The sequence below is a fragment of the Jaculus jaculus genome, chromosome 13 (assembly GCF_020740685.1).
Source record: "Jaculus jaculus isolate mJacJac1 chromosome 13, mJacJac1.mat.Y.cur, whole genome shotgun sequence".
Lineage (NCBI taxonomy): Eukaryota > Metazoa > Chordata > Mammalia > Rodentia > Dipodidae > Jaculus > Jaculus jaculus.
In genome coordinates, this window is record NC_059114.1 from 33,426,878 (window position 1) to 33,445,326 (window position 18,449).

Consider the following 18,449-nt stretch of genomic DNA (forward strand, 5'->3'; position numbering starts at 1 on the left):
CACACACAGATACCCTTTAAATAAAATGTTTAAAAGCATTCCACCTCAGTAAGTGCCCTATGCAGGGTTTGCTTCTCATAAATATTGAGATACTGTTGAGAATGTAAGAACAGGTTAATATTTGTTTGATACTTTGGCAACCACTTTTCAAGGTAGGGTCTCCCTCTGGCCCAGGCTGACCTGGAATTCACTGTATAGTCTCAGGGTGGCCTTGAACTCACTGATTATCCTCCTACCTCTGTCTGGGATTAAAGGTGTGCACCACCACATCTGGCTGGCAATCACTATTTATTTATTTTGGTTTTTCGTGGTAGGATCTCACTCTAGCCCAGGCTGACCTGGAATTCACTACGGAGTCTCAGGGTGGCCTCGAACTCATGGCAGTCCTCCTCCTCTGCCTCTCGAGTGCTAGGATTAAAGGTGTGCACCACCACGCCTGGCTCTTTTGTTTAAGACTTGACTAAATGTTTTTATCTCACATGAATTTATCCTCTTTCCCTAATTTTGAATACTCTGGTTTTTTTTTTCCTTGTCTTTCAAGGTCCAGATATAGAATTGTAAGTTTCAATGTCACACACTTTTACTTTTCATGAAAACATCTATCAATTATCATTTTCATTCATTCATTTATTTTAGAGAGGGAGAGTGAGAAAATAGGCACACCAGGGCCTCCACCCACTGCAAACGAGTTTCAGATGCATGCACCATCTTATGCATCTGGCTTACTTGGGTATTGGGGAATCGAACCTAGATCCTTAGGCTTCACAGGCAAGTGCCTTCCTTAACTGCTAAGCCATCTCTCCAGCCCCAATTATCATGTTAATACATTCTTTTCCATAAACAGTATAAGCTTTTATTTAAGAAAGACTGCCAGTCACTAGAAGATCCTTACTAAAATGACAGGGGCAGGGAGGGGTGAGGACACAATCCTTAAGGGAAACTGTTAGCCATTCTTTTTTGAAATGTCTTGACAGTTTGCCACGGACCCATTTAAAATGCTGTAAAAAACTTCCAGGTCAGCATTCTGCTTTGTCTGGCATGACTGTCACTGATGTTCAGAAATACCACTTTAAGACAGTTCATGTGTTGACAACAGCACAACTGAAAGCTAAAACAGGGCTTAATGAAGATACAACCTCACAAACAAGGACAGAGGTCATAGAAATAAAAAGGATTCCCACTTCTTTTTTCTGATTTTGAAGAACTATTTGCTTACTTATTCTAAATAAAAATGCATGATGAAAGCATCAAATGTTTACAAAAGGTGTTGTGTATAATGTCAGGCTTGCTATCAGGATTCCAAAAAGCTGCCATACTCCCATTGAGACTGTGCTCACAGTTACTATCTTAAGGACAGGAGGATGGTCCCTTCCACCATAAGCCAGGGATCCTAAGACTGGGAATAGAGAAGCACCAGTAAGAAGAAACTCATTTAGCTAGGACCTCAGGCTTCACAAGCCTCGTACTCTGCTGGTGCAAGAAGAGTATGGACATTTTCCTGCCTTCTTTCTTTCCCTCTCCAGAGCCATGCAAAGGCCCAAGTATTTCTACTGCAATTTCACCCCTTTACCTCCTGGAGGACTGAGTCCAGAGGAATAATCCCTAAAGCAAGGTGGTAATTACCACTGAATTCAGTATTTATTGTACCTCCCAAATACTTCATACCTGCATGAAAGTTGGAAAACACATTTTCTTCTTTTTGACAGAGGTCCAACTCTAAGCTCTACTGCACTTAAGCATATTAAAAGGCCATTAGCTTCAAAGAAAAAATTAATTTCAAATGTGCCCCATTTTCTAGTTTTCAAGTGGAAAATGCTGCACATTGAAATTTTAACCTTTTGATTAGATCTTCCTCTTCTTGCCTCCATCTCAATCACCAGAAGGACTCAACCCATTGAGAACACAAACTCTTTTTTGGTTTTGAAATTCTTCTGCAAAAGCTACTGCTTCAGACACACTAAAGAAGAGAAGGTTTTCTTCTTCCTTTTTGCAATATTCTCCTCTGGTCAAGGAATCTCTTACAGAGGGATTGCACTGAGCCAGTAGAACCCGGATATCAATGGCTTCATAATCCCTACGAACTTCTTTCAGTGTGTGGATACCTGCTGTATCTAAAAATTGTATTGTGCTGCAGTCAATAACTATAGTATGCAGCTCCAAAGGATCATGGGAAAGTTGCACCGAAACTTCATTCTGAATCTCACTAAAAGTCACTGTTTCCTCTCTAAGTTTTCTCTTTGCTGCCTTCTTCTGAGCTGCTTTTACTAAAACTGGGTTTAAAGTTTTTTGGTATAAAGCAGATTTAAAGCATTCTTTGTTTATATAGTAGAGAGGCGCTACAAAGCGGAAAATCTTGATTCCTGGCTTAGTCTGAAGGTTCTTGTAAGCAGATAGGGATTCAAAGATTTCAGACTCTTCCACCAAGCCAAGCAATGAAATCTTTGGCTTCTGAGTACGGATAATGACACAAAACATAGAAAAACAAACCCCAATAAGCAAGCCTATTTCAGTGCTTATCAGTGCAGAGGAAAACATAGTAACAAACCAGGTAACTGTGTCCATTTTGCTAAGCCTCCACATCTTGGGCAGATCTCTAAATTTGCAAAAGGCACCTCGGAGATTTACAATAGTGATCACACTAAGGACACATTTCTGAAGGGAAAAGAATAAAGGTGCTATGATCAGGAGAACTAATAGAAGAACAAGGGCTGTTACCACAGCTGAAAGCTGAGTTTGGCAGCCTGTTGATTCTTTAACCAATGTCTTTGCAAGAGCTGCACTAGTAGTGATGCAGTGGAAGAAGGACGGTATAATATTGCAAAAGCCAATGGCATACATTTCCTGATTTGCTTTGACTGTATAGCCATGTTTCTTGGCAAACATCTCAGAAAGTGATACAGTGATAGCAAAACCAATGATAGAAATAGCTATTGCATCCACAGCCACATTAGGAATTAGATTCCAGTCTGGCGCTTTGGGTGGCATGAATCCAGTGGGAATATGTCCAGAAATACTGGAATTGTAATTCTCATTCAGTTTTCCAAAATGAGAGGCTAATGTGGCTGCCACAACAACAATGAGTTCAGTTGGCACTGGTGCCTTGAGCTTAGACTTGAAATACTCATTGAATTCTTTGGTTGGCACAAGGACCAGAAGACACAAAAAGCTGGTGATGAGATCACAGAAGTTAGTTTTATGGATGTTTCTGAAGATATGTATCCAGGTAGAGATGAGTGAGCCCACTCCATTACTGCGAGGAAGACTGAGCCCAAGGAGATACTTGGCCTGAGATGTAAGAATGGTGAAGGAGGAACCTGTGACAAACCCACTCAGCAAGGCATCTGAGAGGTAGACAGAAATAAAGCCCACTTGAAAGAAGCCCATTGCCACCTGAAAAAAAAAAGGATATGCAAGTGTTAAATAGGTATAGAAAATACTCAGTTTTATTAATACCCCTGACCTTTTTTATCCCCTTCAGTACTGGGTCTAAAGACAGAGCCTGCAAAACCAAGTAACCTAGGTTTGATTCCCTAAGACCCACATAAAGCCAGATGCACAAGGTGGTGCATGCATCCGTAGTTTCTTTATAGTGGAAGGAGACCCTGGCACACCCATTCTCTCTCTCAAATAAATAGTAAAATATTGTTTACAAAATAAAACACAAGCTCTGTAAGAAAAAAAAAAAAAACACATCTTTCAGCCAGGCATGGTGGCACACATCTTTAATCCCAGCACTTTGGAGGCAGAGATAGGAGAATCACTGTGTGAGGTCAAGACCAACCTGATTCTACATAGTAAATTCCAGGTCAGCCTAGAATAAGGGGGCTGGACAGATGGCTTAGTGGTTAAGGCAAGAGCCTGTGAAACCTAAGAACTCTTGTTCAAATCTTCAGGTCCCATGTAGCCAGATATACAGTGATGCAAGCATGCAATGTTGCATAAGAGCAGAAGGGGGTGCACATTTTTGGAGTTTGTTCACAGAAGCTGAAGTGCCTGGCATGCCAATTCTCTCCCTCTCTCTGATTCTTTCTCTCTCCTCTTAAAAATAAATAAGCTGAGTGTGGTGGCACACGCCTTTAACCCCAGCACTTGGGAGGCAGAGGTAGGAGGACTGTCATGAATTTGAGGCCACCCTGAGACTACATAGTGAATTCCAGGTCAGCGTGAGCTAGTATGAAACACTACCTCAGAAACAAACAAAAATAATAATAATAAAAAATAAAAAGATACCGTTTATCTGGGCATGGAGGCACATGCCTTTAATCCCAGCACTCAGGAGGCAGAGGTAGGTAGAAGGATCACCATGGGTTCAAGGCCACCCTGAGACTACATAGTGAAATCCAGGTCAGCCTGAGCTAGAGTGAGACTTTACCTTGAAAAAATATATATCTTTTCTCTTCCCGGTTCTCCAGAATTCCATAACCTCTTCTCAGCTTGGTGAGGAGGCACATTAAGAAAAAAGAAAAGTAGACTCTATCTAGGGAGAATACCACTTTCCCTCTGCCTCCCCACCTCATCCAAGCGCCAAATAAAGAGAACTACTCTTCTTCCCTTATTGGTCCCAAGTGCCTGCAACAGAGAACAGGTTCAATGGTGGGACTAATTCCTGGATGCTACATGGCAGGAGCAAGATCATAACAGCACATTAGTAGGTTCTAAGACTCTCAAGGAGAAGAACTTAATTATTAATTCTTTCTCTTAGCTGGCAATATGAAATGATGGTCCTCAGCTTCCCCACTCTCTCCAATAATCCAACAGAACTACTTGTATGTATGTATTGTCGCACGCCATTGCAATGGAATATCTGTCTGGCTTTATGTGGGTGGATGGGGAACTGAACCCTGGCTTGCAAGCTTTGCAAGCAAATCCCTTTAACCACTGAGCCTTCTCCCCAGACCTTAAAAGTACTACTTTTAGTAAGAGTCACTCATTGAGGCTGTTATTCTAATGGTAGGAGACATTAGTAATTTGAAGAACTCTTGTACTGCCTCTCTCCCTACCACCATTTATTGTTCTCTTGCTTGACTATTCATGCTGATTGCCAATAATCAGGCACACATAATCTCAAGAAAACCCAGTATTTCATGATATATAAAATTAAAGAGTGCTACCATGTAGTCCGATGACACTTTCTGATCTAAATTTTTACAATAAAATATGTAAAATCTAGTGGGCATGGTGGCACACACCTGTAATCCCTGCACCAGGGAGGCAGAAGTAGGAAGATCACTGTGAGTTTGAGGCCATCCTGAGATTACATAGTGAATTCCAGGTCAGCCTAGGCTAGAGTAAGACCCTACCTCAAAAAACCAAAAAAAAAATAAATAAATAAAATAATGATCTGGCTGTCTTTAAATTCATTACATAAGAGCAACCTAGAATTAGGAAAGGAAACCAGTTTTTTTCTTACCTGTGGATTGGGAGGTTTTAATTTTGGCTCTACCATCATTTATATACTCTGAGCACTCAGTAAGTAACAGACTTTTCTTTTCTTTCTTTCTTTCCTTTCTTTCTTTCTTTCTTTTTTTTTTTTTTTTTTTTTTTAAGAGTGAGGTAGGGTCTCACTCTAGCTCAGGCTGACCTGGAATTCACTATGTAGTCTCAGGGTGGCCTCAAACTCACAGCAATCCTCCTACCTCTGCCTCCCAAGTGCTGGGATTAAAGGTGTATGCCACCATGCCCGGCTTGAGTTTTCCTCTTTTAAAATTTTTATTTAGTTATTTTTTCTAAATGATGGCTTTAATTATTAGAATACATTAAGAATTGTTTACAGATTTGAGATCCCATCTACAGTGATTACTTTTGCCAGGTACTGCCAATTGTTCGTTTCTTTATGTGTGTAGATGCATGCACACTATGCACATGCATACAGAAGTCAGAGAAAAACATTGTGTTCTCCTCTTCTCCCACCCCTTTGGTTAATCCATGTGACAGTCTCTCTCCATAAACCTGAAGCTGACATTTTTGGTCAGACTGGATGCTGACCTGCAGGGCCCTAGCAATGCTGATTTTCCAGTCTCTGCTTCCCACAGGACTAGGGTTACAGGTGTGCATACCATCATGTTTGAGCAGCTAGTGCTCTTGCCCACTGAGTCATCTCCCCTGACCCCTGCTTCATTTTCTTACCTGATAAATTCCAGCCATGAAGGTCACAGTGCTGCCAATTTTAATTGCATAGCAACTTTTGTCACAAATCCTGTCTAATGTGTGGTTGACTAGTGTGCTTCCATTTGAAACTATTCCTAAAGAAGGTGAAATATCAGCAGTATCATAGCCTGCTTTGTGCAGTTCTCGGTCAACTACCTCACCAATCATAAGGCACAGTACTCCAAAAATGCCCACAGAGATGTGACGGGAGGTACCAAATAGGAAATAGATGATACTGGCAAAAAAAGATGTGTATAGACCATAGATAGGTTCTTGGCCGGCCAACAGAGAATAAGCAATAGACTGGGGCACCAGTAATATGCCCACAATCAAACCAGACATCATATCTCCTAAAAGGTTTTTCTTTAGATCATATTTTGGGAGCCATTGCAGAACAGGAAAGAAACCCAAAATCATATTTTTGGCCTTGGTTGGGCTACACTGACAACTCTTTAGCTTTCTGATGGCAAACTGCTTGATGCTAGGTTTTGATTTCTCTTGAAGTTCCACATGGATCCTATGATAAGGTTTGCATTGATCATTGGTCTCAAATTGCTTGAAGTCAGTACTTGTTTCCTTTTGAGCCTCCAGGGGAATGTCAGGTGGCAGACTGATGTTTCCTTCTGCTGAAAGGTCATTTTGGTCTTTATTTTCTGATGACATTTCTGGAGATAGATGGCTTTAGTTCCTACCACAAAGAAAATATATATGTTGATTTATAAAGTAATTCTCAGTGTTCACAAAGATGAATTCTGCTCAGGGGCAGGCATTTTATATGTCTACTTTCCTTAAATGAGCCTCATTTGTCTTGGTCAAGGGAGGAAGTGGGGAGAAAAGTCAACAACCATAAATAGCAAAGTTAAATGAAATCATTGGTCGGCTCATGACCTCCCCAAAGTATAAACCACTGAGGATTCTTCTCCATATCTTCTGTAGCTCTCCTCAAGATATTTCTCCAGAAGAGGTATCAGGGCATCCTGTCTCCTCCTTTCCATATGCTACCTATGTGTGAATAATCCCAGCACCCAGAGGCAGAGGTAAGAGGATCGCTGTGAGTTCAAGGCCACCCTGAGACTACATAGTGAATTCTAGGTCAGCCTGAGCTAGAGTGAGACCCTACCTCAAAAAACCAAAACAAAAAAAGGAACAGGGGGCTGGAGAGATGGCTCAGCAGTTAAAGGTGCTAGCGTGCCTGATGTCCTGGGTTCAAGTACCCAGTACCCCAAAGCCAGATACACAAAGTGGCACATGTATCTGGAGATCGTTTGCAATGGCAGGAGGCCCTGGAACACCCATTCTCTCTTTCCCCCTTCTCTCTGCTTATAAATAAATAAAAAATTTAAAAAAATAAGAAGGCAGGCATAACAGGAATAAAAAAGGAAAAGAGCCAAGTTCTCAAAGGGGAAAAGTATGAATTGTTCAGTAACTACCTCACAAATTAGTTCCTTTGCATAAGCTGTATGCTTACAATGGCCATCAAGATCTTAATCACTTTTAGAAACACAGTTGAGGGCTGGAGAGATGGTTTAGCAGTTAAGCGCTTGCCTGTGAAGCCTAAGGACCCCGGTTCGAGGCTCGGTTCCCCAGGTCCCACGTTAGCCAGATGCACAAGGGGGTGCATGCATCTGGAGTTCGTTTGCAGAGGCTGGAAGCCCTGGCGCACCCATTCTTTCTCTCTCCCTCTATCTGTCTTTCTCTCTGTGTCTGTCGCTCTCAAATAAATAAATAAAAAATTTTTAAAAATTAAAAAAAAAGAAACACAGTTGAAATGCTAACATTACTACACAGCATTAACCAATATCCTCTAGTCCAAATCCATCACTACATCCTCTGTTCCATGGTGTTTTACACCTGCACTATAGTACTAACCACATTCTGTGTTAGTCAAGCAGGAAACTCTTCAGCTCCTGTACAAAAGGACATAACATCTTTCTCACCGTGATCATGAACACTGACATAGCAGGCTTACACAGGTGTTTGAATAAAGGAAGAAATAAACAAGTTGTGATTGTGGCCAGATAGAGATAAACTAGACAAAGAACTCAGGAAGGTTTTGATTTTAGAATTGACAGAAAAAAAATGGACCCTTGTGAGGGTCTATAAACCTAACATTACCAAAGTGCCACAATGTAAAAATTCGTGACCTATTCAAGAGTGCAATATATATATGTCACCCATGTTTATTTTATTTACGATGACCAAGAGTAAAGTAATAGTTATTTTGATGGTCTTGTGCAGTGAAGAAGGGGATAAAAAATGATTTCAATGACTACTTACCCTGAGTAAGTCTTTCAGATTTGTAGATATGCCAAGCAGCTCCTTGTTCCTCGATACAGACTGTGACTATCTTCTCACTTTCTGCCTCCTTGAGCTAGCTTGACCACATTTCCATTTTGGGGCAGCTCTTTGTGACTTCTGGGATAAGAGGCTTTTCCAAACTTAAAATAAGAAAAAAGAAGCATTAGAAAAGAAGAAAAACAAGTGGGCTGGAAAGATGGCTAGGTAGTTAAAGGGCTTGCTTATAAAGCCTGACAGGCCAGGTTCAATTCCCCAATACCCACATAATCGAGATAAACAAAGTGGCGTGTACATTTGGTTTGTTTGCAGTGGCAGAAGGTCTTGGCATGCCCATATTCTCATTCATTCTTTCATTTAATTTCTCTCAAATAAACAGCTAAAAACAATTTTTCAAAAAGAAAAAAAAAAGCCTGACCAAATCCAAATATTGACATCTATGGCTGCTGAGAAGGAAAAATAAATAAAGATGAATACTAGGCAAGTATAACAGAGAAATGCAAAACTAAGAAAGAATAATATAGAAACACTAAAAACAAGAAAAACCTCAAAATTCAAATGAAGAGCCCCTGTGACTGTCCAGTTAATCTGACAAAGCCAAAGAAAGAATCAATGAATTCAAAGACAGTGCAACAGATATTACCCAAATTCCAAAGAAATTAAATTAAAAAAAAACTTGGCTTCTGGTTAAGATGGTAGTAGCCATACCAAAGCAGCATGGGGGTGGAAATGAACAGAAAAACACCACAATACACTCTTCTACCAAAATGGGATGCATACAGAATTATCAACCACAGGAGAGACCCAGAGCTTTTAGCAACCACACAAGCAGGAAGAATCAGCTTTTGCCACTGCTCTTGTAGTCCCAGTCTCCTAGCCCACATGCCCTGCCTAAACCACAGAAGAAGAACCACAGTGAAGGGATTTTGCACTCATACCAGCCTCCCCACAAAATCAAGAAACCCGAAGGAGAAGATAGCGGGGACCAGATGAGCAGCTCCCTCCACAGTCTCCCCTCCCACAACTTCCAGCACCAGCAACCATGGGAGAACCACTCCCCCCACACCCACACAGCATCTGCACAGCTGGTTGGAACAGCAGATCCATAAGCCCAGCCAGCCTACCCAAGCCCAGAGCACAATAAAGAGAAACCTAGGTGGACACTCAGCATAGGTGAGACCTTACGCCATCCCAAAAGGTAATGGCCTACTTTAATTAATGAATTAATTCTTTTGTTTTTCAAGGTAGGGTCTCACTCTGGCCCAGGCTGACCTGGAATTCACTATGTAATCATAGGGTGGCCCTGAACTCATGGTGATCCTCCTACCTCTGCCTACTGAGTTCTGGGATTAAAGGTATGTGCCACCATACTTTTAAATTTTAATTTATTTATTTGCAAGCAGAGAGATAGAGAGAGGAAATAGAGAATGGGCATGCCAGGGCCTCCAGTCACTGCAAATGAACTCTGTAGAAAATCTCACCAGTAGAATGGATGAAGAAGACAGAATGTCTAAACTAGAAGACCAGGTGGCCGATCTAACACAGTCCAACAAAGAGAAAGACAAACTAGTAGGAAAGTATGAATGGGAATTTCAAGATATTTGGGACACTATGAAAAGATCAAACATAATAATACAGGTTATAGAAGGAGAAGCATTTCACTCCAAAGGCATAGTAGGCATTTTCTTTATTTTTTTTTAGTTTTTTCTGTTTATTTTTATTTATTTATTTGAGAGCAACAGACAGAGAGAGAAAGAGGCCTAGAGAGAGGGGGGGGGGGGAGAATGGGAGCACCAGGGCCACCAGCCACTGCAAACTCCAGAGAAATGCACCCCCTTGTGTATCTGGCTAATGTGGGTCCTGGGGAATCAAGCTTTGAACCAGGGTCCTTAGGCTTCACAGGCAAGTGCTTAACTGCTAAGCCATTTTTCCAGCCCCATAGTAGGCATTTTCAACAAAATCATAGAAAAAAACTCCTCCCAAATTGGGAAAGAGGTGCCAATGCAGATACAGGAAGCCTTTAGAATACCAGACACAAAACATGGAAAGAATCTCTTCTCACCATATTATATTTAACTACCAAACATACAAACCAAAGAAAATACACTGAAAGCAGTTAGAACAATCAAGGGCTGGATGCTTAGCAGTTAAGGCATTTGTCTGCAAAGACAAAGGACCCAGGTTCGGTTTCCTAGGACCCATGCAAGCCAGATGCACAAGGTGGCACACCCATCTGGAGTTCCTTTGCAGTAGCTGGAGAACTGGTGTGACCATTGTCTCTTTCTCTAACTCTCTTACTCTCTGTCAAATAAATAAATAAAAATAAAATATTTTGTTAAAAAATGAAGTCACATATAAAGGCAAACCCATCAGGATCACAGCAGATTACTCAGTACAAACTTTAAAAACTAGAAGGGCCTGAGATGATGTATTTCATGTTCTGAAAGCTAACAACTGTCAACCATGGTTACTTTATCCTGCAAAGCTATCCAATCAAATAGAGAAATAAGGACATTCCACAACAAAAGCAGTCTAAAGGAATATCTGAAGACAAAACCAGCTCTACAGAAAATGCTTGACAGGATCCTCCATGCTGAAGAAAAATAAAAGCACACATATAAGGAACCTGGACAAAATAAACCATACACAAATACTAGTTAATACAAGAGAGCAAAGGTAAAACTGGAAGAACTACAAAACAAAACAAAAAGGTAAAAATGCACACCTCTCAATAATGACTCTTAATATCAACGGCCTCAATGCCCTAACCAAAAGACATAGGTTTGCAGACTGGGTTAAAAAGCAGGATCCTTCAATTAGTTGCCTCCAAGAAACACACCTTTCTACAAAGAATGGACACTATCTTAGGGTGAAAGGTTAAAAAAATGGTGTTTCAAGCAAATGGGCCTAGAAAACAAGCAGGGGTTGCTATCCTAATATCTGACAAGGTAGACTTCACACCAACATTAGTTAGGGAAGATAAGGGAGGTCACTTATATTCATTAAAAGAACACTCAAACAGGAGGACATTACAATCCTAACTGGGGGCTCCCAACTTCATCAAACAAACACTATTAGAACTAAGGTCAAAGATAACACCAAACGCAGTTGTAGTGGGTGACTTCCACAACACTCTCATCAATTGTCAGGTCATCCCAGCAAAATATAAACAGAGACATCTGGATTAAATGAGGTCATAGAACAAATGGACATAACAGACATATACAGGACATTTCATCCAAATGCTGCAGAATGCAAATTCTTTTCATCAGCACATGGAACATTCTCTAAAACAGACCATATATTAGGACACAAAACAAATCTTAACAAATATAGGAAAACAGACTGCATAATTAATGAAATAGAAACCAAGCCAAACAAAAACAAAACATCAATAAAACAACAAGTTGGGTTCTTTGAAAGGATAAACAAGATTGATAAACCTTAGCAAATCTAATCAAAAGAGAGAAGAGACACAAATTAATAAAATTAAGAGGAAAAAGGTACCTTCACAACAGATTCCAGAGAAATTTTAAAAATCATGGGGACATGCTACAAGAACATATACTCCACTAAGTCTGAAAATTTGATGCAAAAATTCTCAACAAAATATTGCCAAACAGAATAGAAGGATATATCAGAAAGATTATCCACCCTAACCAAGCAGGCTTTATCCCAGAGATGAAGGGATGGTTCAACATATGCAAATCAATGAATGTAATACATTATATAAATGGACTGAGGAACAAAAGTCACATGATCATCTCATTAGATGCAGAAAAAGCATTTGACAAAATCCAACATTCTTTCATGATAAAAGTTCAACAGAGAATGGAAATAGAAGGAACATATCTGAACATAATAAAGGCTATTTAGGACAAACCTACAGCCAAGATAATACTGAATGGAGAAAAACTTGAAGGTTTTCCACTAAAATCAGGAACACTGGTGTCCACTGACCCACTTTTATTTAACACTGTACTAGAACTCTTAGCCATAGGAATAAGGCAAGACACACACGTAAAAGGGATACAAACTGGAAAGTAAGAGATGAAGTTATTATTTGCAGATGGCATGATTCTATACATAAAGGATCCTAAAGACTATCAGCAAACTGTTAGAACTGATAAACACCTATAGCCATGTAGCAGGATACAAAATAAACACAAAGAAATCAGTAGCCTTCCTATATGCTAACAGCAAACACAGAGAGGATGAAATTGGAGAATCACTCCCATTCACAATTGCATCAAAAAATGAATAAATAAATAAAGTACCTTGGAATAAACCTAACCAAGGAAGTGAAAGATCTCTGCAATGAAAACTTCAAAATACTCAATTGAGAAATTGCAGAAGACACTAGGAAATGAAAAGATAGCCCTTGTTCATGGATCAGAAGAATTAATGTTGTGAAATGGCAATCTTATCAAAAGCAATCTATACATTTAATGCAATCCCCATCAAAATTCTAAAGGCATTCTTCACAGAAATAAAAAAAAAATCCAAAAATTCATTCGGAAAGCACAAAACCCCTCAAATATCTAAAACAATTTTGAGCAACAAAATAAGGCTGGTGGTATCCCCATACATAATTTCAACCTATATTACAGAGCTATAGTAACAAAAACAGCATGGTACTGGCACAAAAATAGGCATGTAGAAAATGGAACAGAACAGAGGACCCAGATGTAAGTCCAGACAGCTATAGCCACCTGATCTTTGACAAAAATACTCATTGGAGCAAAGATAGCCTCTTTAGCAAATGATGCTGGGAAAACTGGATAAGGATGAAAATAGATCCTTATCTCTCTCCATGTACAAGAATTATGTACAAATCGATCAAAGACTTTAATATCAGACCTGAAACTCTGAAAGTGCTAAAGGAAAAAGTAGGGGAAACCCTTCAACATATTGGTATTGGCAAAGACTTTCTGAATATAACCCTAATTGCTCAGGAAATAATGCCACAGATCAACTGTTGGGACCTCATGAAATCACAAAGCTTTTAGGCGGCAAGGGACACTGTGAATAGAAGAAAAAGGAAAACCTACAGAATGGGAGAAAATCTTTGCCAGCTATACATCTGATAGAGGATCAATAATATCTAGGATGTACAAAGAACTCAAAAAACTAAATAAGAAATCAAACAACCCAATTAAAAAATGCACTATGGAGAGTTCTCAAAAGGAATACAGATGGCAAATAAACATCAAAAAAAAAAAAAGTTCTACATCCCTAGATATCAGAGAAATGCAGATTTAAACTACGTTAGGATTCCATCTCACTCCTGTCAGATTGGCTACCATCATGAAAACAAATGACCATAAATACTGGCCAGGATGTGGAAAAAGAGGAACCCTTCTATACTGTTGGTGGGAATGAATCTGGTACAGCCATTGTGGAAATCAGTGTGGAGATTTCTGAAATAGCTAAAAATAGATCTACCATATGACCCAGCTATACCAGTCCTAGGCATATGTCCTAAGGACTCATCTCACTACCTTAGAGATATTTGCTCAACCATGTTTATAGCTGCTCTATTCACAATAGCTAGGAAATGGAACTAGCCTACATGTCCCTCAACTGATGAATGGATAATGAAGATGTGGCACATTTACTCAATGGCGTTCTACTCAGTGGTAAAGAAAAATGAAGTTATGAAATTTTCAGGAAAATGGTAAGACCCTACTGCTGAAGACTCCATATACTTGGGCTGCAAGGTCACTGAGAAATCATACTGGAGCTGAGATGAAAACCTCCTCCCTGTAGACTAGCTGACAGAAAGCTGGAAAAAAACTATACTGCATGCAGTTCAATGGGAGGGGAGAAATGTCCAGTGAAGGTACTCAACAGTGTATTAAATTTAAATGGGTGCAATAGCAGCATGACTGTTATGGGGAAAACCAACCACTCTCTAATTATACTGGAGGCCCACCTCATGGGAGGAAATACATCTCTGATAATAAAAACCTACAACAGGGGTAGTCATGAGCCCTGGGGTGTAATATCTGCTGGTGTCTGATTAAATAACTATGCTCACCAAACTACCAGTGAGCACTTCTCTTAATGTTCATGCCCATATATTAATGCTACTCTTACTTTTGGTTAGAGAAGGTTCTCTTTTCAGATGGCAGTGACCTTGAGATGACTCAGAAGGCATCGTAATGCTGAAAAAAATTACAGAGGAGTGCTCAGCACTAAAGTATCTCTATCACACCTTCTAAGGTTCAGGGTACATTGCAGAAGAGGTGGCAGAAAGAATGTTAAGAGGAAGGGTAGGACGCCTTAAAAAGTGCTCCTCCAGATACAAAATGGCCTCGATATCCATGTGCTCACAGTCCCTGACAATACCTATACAAGAACATCATAATAGGAGGAAAAGATCATGACATCAAAATAAAAGAGATCCTTGGTTTCCCACCAGGAATAGATGGTAAGACACTATTGCTGAAGACTCCACATGCTCAGGCTGCAAGACCACTGAAAAATCCTGCTGGAACTGAGCTGATAACCTCCTCCATGTAGACCAGCTGACAGAAAGCTAGAAGAAGACATTCTACATTCAGTTCAATGGGAGAGAGAGAAATCACCAGTGAAGATACTCAACAGTGGACACTGCAAGCCTTATACTTGGCCAGCCAGGTCAAATGAGCCTGCAGGTACAATAGTGGCATGTCTGTCATGATAGAATCCAACTGCCCTATAATTGGACTGGAGGCCTGCTCCATGGGAGGGAATACATCCCTGATACTGAAAACCAGGGGGAGTCATGAGTCCTAGGGGTGTAATGTCTGCTGCTGTCTGGCTAAATGTATATACTATGCTTATCAAACTGTCCAGTAAGCACTTCTCTTAATATTTATACCCTTATATTAACACTACTCTCACTTTGGGTAGAGAATCTTCTCTTTTCAGATGGCAGTGATCTTGGGATGACTCAGAAGGTATCATAGTGCTGGAAAGAAGTGACTGGAGTACTGAGTAACATCTCAATCACACCCTCCAAAGCTCAGGGTCTAATGTGGAAGAGGTGGTGGAAAGAACGTAAGAGCCAAAGGAAGGGCAGGACTCCTTACAACGTGCTCCTCCAGACACAAAATGGCTTGGATATCTATGACCTCACAGTGCCTGACACTACGTACACAAGACCATCATAATAGGAGGAAAAGATCATAACATCAAAATAAAAGGGACTTACTGAGCCGAGGGGATATGATGGAGAGTGGAGTTTCAAAGGGGAAATTGGGGGAAGGAGGGTGTTGCAGTCCGGTTCGCATTGCTGGTAGAAATCACCCAACCAAGAGCAGCTTCTGGGAAAAAGAGGTTTATTTGGCTTACAGGCTCGAGGGGAAGCTCCACGATGGCAGGGGAAAACGATGGCATGAGCAGAGGGTGGACATCACCCCCTGGCCAACAGAAGATGGACCACAGCAACAGGAGGGTGTGCCAAACACTGGCATGGGGAAACTGGCTATAAAGCCCATAAGCCCGCCCCCAGCAATACAATCCCTCCAGGAGGCATTAATTCCCAAATCTCCATCAGCTGGGGAGCTAGCATTCAGAACACCTAAGTTTATGGGGGACACCTGAATCAAACCACCACAGAGGGCAATACCATGGGATATTGTTTATAATCGTGGAAGTTGATTATAAAAAAAAAAGCTAGGCCTTTCTCCCTACATGGAGATTTTGGGGCCAGCCTGGGCTACATGAGACTCAAAATCAAGAAGAGATGGCTTAGTGGATCAGGCACTTGGCAGCAAAGCCAAAGAAACCAGTTTCAACTCTCAAGTACCCATGTGTGGTAACTGTTTGAGTAGATGGTCCACAATATATTCAGTGTTTTATCAGTTTGTAGTTTGCATCTGGAGCCACCTGGCTGGAGGCAGTGTCACTGGGCGGATCTTAAGGTGTGGTGATGGGTTCTAAAGATATGCAAAGTATGCCTAGCTGGAGTTCCTGAAGTGTGCTGTGCTGCATAGCTTTTGGCTTGTGGCTTCTCTCAGTGTGTACGGTCCTGTGAAAGCAGGCCAGCTTCTTCTGCCCTTATGGAACTTCCCCTGGATCTGTAAACTTCAATAAATCCCTTCCTCTGTAAAAAAAAATAAATAAAGAGTGGGAGGGGATATGATGGAGTGTGGAGTTAAAAGGGGAAAGTGGGGGAAGGGAGGGAATTACCATGGGATATTGTTTACGATTATGAAAGTTGTCAATAAAAACAAAAGTACAAAAAAGAAAATGCCAATCGTGCTTTTCATGTCAGGGTAGGTTATAAATTAGATTTTCTTGATGGTTGGCTTTACCATTCTTAAGCAAACTATATTTTGAGGTTGACTTTTGTGGTTTTTGATTATTTCCTGATTTATACTGTCTTTGTCTTCTTCTTATGTCATTCTTAGAGACAGGGTTTCCACTCAAACCCAGGGTGACCTAGAACTCTTTACAGACCAGAAATCTCAGTCTCCCAGTTGACAAGATTAAGGGTATGTGGCAACATACACCCTTAAAGACTTTGACTTTGTTAGATTATATTTGTTTTAATTCCCACTTTTACAAAAGTACTCTGTGCAGGTTTTGATGGCTCACCTGAACTTTATAATTTCCCTGTATTTTGTTCCACTTACATAGCAGTCAAACCCAACACCTAGGGTCAATTCTATAGTTATTATGGAAGTAATATAAGAGTCATACCTGGCACCTTAAGGTCCTACCCTAAAGATATATAACATCATATTTACATGTGTAAGAATACTGCCAAACCCAAGCATCAAATTAAGTCAAGATACAAAAATCTCTACATTATAATATAAGAAATACAAAAACAAATCAAGACAATATAATTCCACCAAAGAGTATAAATCTGTCAGGAATGAACTCCAGTGAGAATGACTTAGATGAAATGCCTGACAAAGATTCAAAAGAATGAACATAGGTTCATAGAAATCAAAGGAATCAAAGAACACAAACACCTGAAGGAATCCCAAGACTACACAGGAAACCAACATAGTGAAAAAAGGATGTAATATAAGACATGAGTAAAGAAATAAAAATAATGAAAAATGACCAATCCAGAAATAATAGAAATGCAGAACAGACTGCGTCAAATAGAAAACTCTGTACAAATTCTCACCAGTACAATGAATCAAGGAGAGGACAGGATATCTACACCAGAAGATATGGTGGCAGATCCAATACAGTCCAACAAAGATAAAGGCAAACTAATAGGAAGGAATGAATGGAAATTTCAAGACATTTGGGAAACTATGAAGACAGAAAACATAAGCATTCAGGTTATAAGGAAAACAAGGAACTTCTGGGTAAGATGGCAGCATAGGAGCCATGCCAAACCAGCCTAGGGAGGGATTTAGGAAAAAACAAAGCAAAATACACTCTTCTTCTGAAAAGTAAAGGAGTATAGGTTATTCTTAGACACAGTGGAGAAGCCAGAGAGAACAAGATACACCAGAAAGCAGGAAAATATACTCTTGGTTGGCTTTACATTTCCAAATAACCTGTATTTGGGGGCTGAATATTGTTGCCTTTGATATTTTCATATTTATAGGGCCTTTGTCTTTTGCTTCTGTTATTATTGGGGGCAGGGTCTGATCTAGAACCAGGTTGACCTGGAACCCAATTCAGAACAGAAATCTCTACCTCCCAGCTGACAGGATTACAGGTCTAGAACAACAACCCTTAGGGATTTTGGCTTTATGTGACTATGTTTGTTTTAATCCCCACAACTGAATACTTTGTACTGGTTTTTTTATTGATTATGTATGTTACTCAGTTGAAGTTTAGAATTTGCCAGTAAATTATTCCACCCAGTCTACTAGGATACTTGCTTAGCAAGCAAACTCAATACTTAGGATTAGTTCTGTGGCTTTATTGGGAGACAAGAACTATACCTGGTGCCTGGAACTCATATCCTGAGGTAATATAGAGGTGGGTTGCCACATCTGGGAACACTGCAGGTAAGTAGGAAACCCAAGCATCCAATCAATTCAGGA

At 40.2% G+C, this 18,449-nt stretch overlaps 1 protein-coding gene across 1 annotated transcript in view; it reads right to left on the bottom strand.

The window, feature by feature from the left end:
* Positions 1–443: 443 nt before the first annotated feature.
* The window catches only part of Slc26a2 (solute carrier family 26 member 2), a 43,233-nt gene continuing 25,227 nt past the window's right edge, over positions 444–18,449 (bottom strand). The window contains exons 2-4 of the mRNA XM_004664768.2: positions 8,425–8,585; positions 6,127–6,835; positions 444–3,390 (exon numbers count right to left, since the gene is read on the bottom strand). Coding sequence (XP_004664825.2) covers positions 1,870–3,390; positions 6,127–6,810 — 2,205 coding nt within the window. The 5' untranslated portion in view covers positions 6,811–6,835; positions 8,425–8,585 and the 3' untranslated portion in view covers positions 444–1,869. The remainder of the gene's footprint in view (positions 3,391–6,126; positions 6,836–8,424; positions 8,586–18,449) is intronic.